The 4,326-nt window shown below is 30.1% G+C and overlaps 1 protein-coding gene across 1 annotated transcript in view; it reads right to left on the bottom strand.

The window, feature by feature from the left end:
- Window positions 1–1,791: 1,791 nt before the first annotated feature.
- Window positions 1,792–4,326, bottom strand: part of LOC119685527 — a 22,975-nt gene continuing 20,440 nt past the window's right edge. The window contains exon 17 of the mRNA XM_038099834.1: window positions 1,792–2,015. Coding sequence (XP_037955762.1) covers window positions 1,792–2,015 — 224 coding nt within the window. The remainder of the gene's footprint in view (window positions 2,016–4,326) is intronic.

Below are 4,326 nucleotides of genomic sequence, written 5' to 3'. Positions count from 1 at the left end.
CATCTTCAGTGTATATAAAGAAATTACATATTTAAATATATGTAAATAAACATATATTCAAAAAAAAAACCAAAAATGACAAACATTGTTGTCTCTTTCAATGTTTGACATTTTTAACATTTAAATTTATTTAAACAAAAGCAAAACATTCATTTGAAAAAATAATAAAATTTAAATTAAAATCAAAAAAACGAAAATATTTGTTAAATAGGTAACAATGGAGGATAAATTAAAAACTTTTTTTAAAGTTATAAATATATATCAAGTTTTTCTATGGTTAATCAGAGACCTGTAAATTTGTGCAGGACCCTCTGTGTCTTTTTTGTAGTTTAGTCTCTGATTGTCCGGAACATGAATGATATGTAACATTTCAAGCATTAACCTACGTCTATAATTAGGCTCTTTGTTGATGATCTGTACTTCTTCAAAATTTGGAGTATGGTTCATCATAGAGCAATGGGTTGCTTATGCTCTCTTTTGGTCAACGGGAGTTGTTCTGCTCTTTATGTCGTGTCTGTGACCAGCGATTCTCGTCCTAAATTTGTTTTTTTGTTGTACCAACATATACATGCTGGCATATGTTAGACCCGTCACCTCCACATGGAATTTTGTATACGACATCATGCTCATTTAAATAATAAAAAAAACTTAATAAACTAAACTCGATTATTGCACCAACCTTGGTTATTGCAACACCCTCGAATTCTATTAGTTGCTTTAATCAAGGTCATACTTTAGTTAATTCATTAATGTCCTTACATTTACTTTGAATTCTATATATATAATTCTTCCAAACAATATTGTTTTCGAAAGATAATTTTATAACATGTGTTTTATGCTTTAAGACTTTTAACAAATATTCGCATGTTTCTACCTCGGTTATAGGTACAGGGTCAGACGATTGAAATGTTACCTATTCAGGTGACCATATCTTGTTTCTGTGAATTTATTTTTTATTGATTCAAATTACAAAAATTTGTGGATAAAATCAAAATTTCAGAATCAATTCATCTCGATATGGCCACCTTTTGCCTTGACTATGGCTTTCAAACGATTCAAGAATGAGTTGAATGGTTCGTGAATGTGAATTTCCGATATTTTGACCCATTCCTGAACGATGACTTTCTTCAGCGCATCCATACAGGCAATTTTTTTTTGTCTTCACTTTACTTTCCAAAATAGCTCAGATGGAATTCATCGGATTTGCATTTGATGAACTCGAAAGCCGTTGTGTTGACGAAATGAACTGTGGAACGTGATTTTTTAACTATTCTTGGTTCACATGAGTTTTATGAGACGGTGCCGAGTCCTGTTGAACCGTCCGTGGTCTACGTTGAGGGTCCATCGACGGTTACAGTTGCCCATACCATTACATAAGGTGGAAAATTACTTTGGGTCATAGTCTCAAATTGTGTAAGTAGACACGATCATTTTGAGAGTTAATGAACTAAATTATTCTCAATTAATGAGAACACAATATTTGGAAATTCGCCACGTTCGTGAAAGCGTAATAACTCGTTTACTTTTTCGAGTCTCATCTTTTGTTGCTTTGATGTAGGATCTTTTGCCTTTTAGAACTTGTAAGGCTTTACCTGGAGTCATTTTGGAATATACGTCGGATGCTTTGCTGGCATATTTTTAATTTTTTGACCATTTGGTCACCATTTTCCGAATCATTTCAGGTAATGTTACTGGTTTTCTTCGTCCACCACTATAGCATTTGGCGACACTGTCTGTACTATTATAACGATTTATGGTACGGTACATAAACATTTCACTTTGTGTTTGAGCTTATAAGGTGTTTGATTTTGGTTTTCCAGCCAAATATAACGCAATCCCACTACTACATTCCATTTCAAATAACGTTTGTTGTATAAAACTAAGACGCAAATGCTTGTGGCAGCTTGTAAACAATACAGCTGTAATGTTTTGGAATTTTACGTAATTGGTTATATCAGATTGAGTAGTTGGTAATACTTCAATCGCCTTACCTTGTATATTAGTAACTTCATTAACTACGGAAATTTGAAATGATAAAAACAATTAACATTTTAACAGATTTTTTTGTAAAAAGTTGGTTCATAATAAATTGTATTCATTTATATCATTAATTAATTTTTTGTCGAAATGATCTTCATTCGATAAGTCAGTCAAATCTTATTTTGCATCAAGAGTTATGCTAAGTAATTCATCATTATTTGCATATGAAATAGACACGCCTAGTTGTTTAATTAAATGATAATTTGCTTTTTGGTTAGTAAAATATAGATGCTTTTATGTTTTTTCTGTTACAAGTATGGCTGTATGAGTGTCTGTTACAAGCGGAAGTGGTCATTTGCTCTTAGTGGACAGTAAAATCCACATTGGTAAGAAAGCACCAGATCAAAACATTTATTAATTGGTTTTATGCGATTAAAAATTAATTTCTCTTTTAGATTTGAAATTTGTGGTAGAAGGAACGTTGGTCGTAAGAATGAACTATGTGGGAGTATTTTTCTGACTTCGACTTTGTTATCATCTTAGCAAATTTTTACAAGCTCGGAATGTATTAGAGACGTATATAAATTAAATTCATCCAATTCAAGTAAACTTTTGCTAAGAAGCTGATTTAATACTTTCACTGTAATTAATTAGTACCAAACTGTTTTCTCATTTACTGCCTCATATTTTTGATCCTTCACTTTTTACTTGATCTTTTATGTTGAATTGTTCTATACTTTGTTTTAATTATAGCACTGCCAGCCAGCAGTTAATTCCAGCAACTAAGTTTAAATCACTGATAGTGATTGCTTAGATAATTAGTTTGATGCGAGATTGGCGCGTGAAGTATATTTCACATATAAGACCGACGTCAATTTCTTTTAAATTAAAGAGAACTTGTAGTTCTCTTTGATGATTTTTTAATCCGTGTGAGTTCCATGCTACAAAACCTAGCACATCAATTATTATTTGATTGTTGCATTTGATTTATGTAATGTATGTGCTTTTCGTCACATTTTACCCTGAATTTCAAATTTTGACATAAAATGTTTCGGTATAACGAAAGCACGAAATGACGTTATTTGAAATTAGAACGTTTCCAATGTTTTTGTAAAAATATTTTAAATCATCAGTGATTTCAAATAACAAATTTTTTAGTGAGCTGCTCTTAAGTGAAATGAACTGTTTTTCTTCCCGTTAAATTTCAAGTTCTTCCACTTGCTGATTTAACAAATCTTCTGCTATCTTCTAAACGTTCTTGTTCAGTACAAGTTAATCTTTTATGTTCTTAAAAACATTTGAATATGGATATAACAGCCGTTACAGCAAATTAAATTGTAAATTGAAGTTTTTACACAAGGTTGAATTTCTATGAGTACTTTTATGTACTTGTTATTTCAAAGGTCGTGCAGGAACAGAAAATTCCAAACATTCTGCGAGGTATAAATAACCACATTTATATCTGACAATATTTATATGTATCACCTTTCATTTATACACAAAACTATTTTTACTCATATGTTTTAAAATATGTCAAACATTTTTTATTATAACAACAAATATACAATTGGATAACAACTTTTTTCACACCTCCTGTGATTAACTAAATTACTAAAACCTTGTTTTGAAAACAAGGTTTTATTAATCATATATAGCGATCTACGTTAAATTTATTTTGTTCGTGTCTATAGTTTATAGTCGTCTATGTTTCTACCATGTATAGCATGTATAGATTGTAATACTTGTGCTATACTCGTGGACACAAACAAACGGAAATTGAATTTTACTATAAAGAATAATATGATTGTAGTTATGCCAAATGTAAACGAAACTAAAGGAAACATTATTTCAGGTATCCACTGAACGGGAAATAGCCCCATTGTCTATCCTGTAATATATTATATAAAAATTCATTTATTTAACATTAATATTTAATTTAAATTTTCAAGTCAATCACAGATGACATATGGTGGTACTATATGATATCAATGTCTTTTTATTGGGCCCTGAGCGTAACTCAATTTTTCGATGTTAAACGTAAGGATTTTTGGCAAATGTTCATACATCACATGGTAACATTACTACTAATGTCATTGAGTTGGGTATGTAATTTACATCGAGTTGGATCATTAGTATTAGTGGTACATGATTGCGCAGACATATTTTTAGAGGTAAGGGTAAAATATTATACAATTAAATATATTAAATCAAAAAATGACATAACAAAATATTTTTTTCACGTAATACAATATGTATAGGAGAATGTGAAAATAAAAAAAAAATATTTCATTAGTTTCGATTTTGTATTTACCATATTATTAAATACTCGTATACTTTTAAAATTAT

Source organism: Teleopsis dalmanni, chromosome 1 (assembly GCF_002237135.1).
Source record: "Teleopsis dalmanni isolate 2A chromosome 1, ASM223713v2, whole genome shotgun sequence".
Lineage (NCBI taxonomy): Eukaryota > Metazoa > Arthropoda > Insecta > Diptera > Diopsidae > Teleopsis > Teleopsis dalmanni.
The sequence above is the reverse complement of the archived record's forward strand: the minus strand, read 5'-3'. Positions and strand labels throughout refer to the sequence as shown.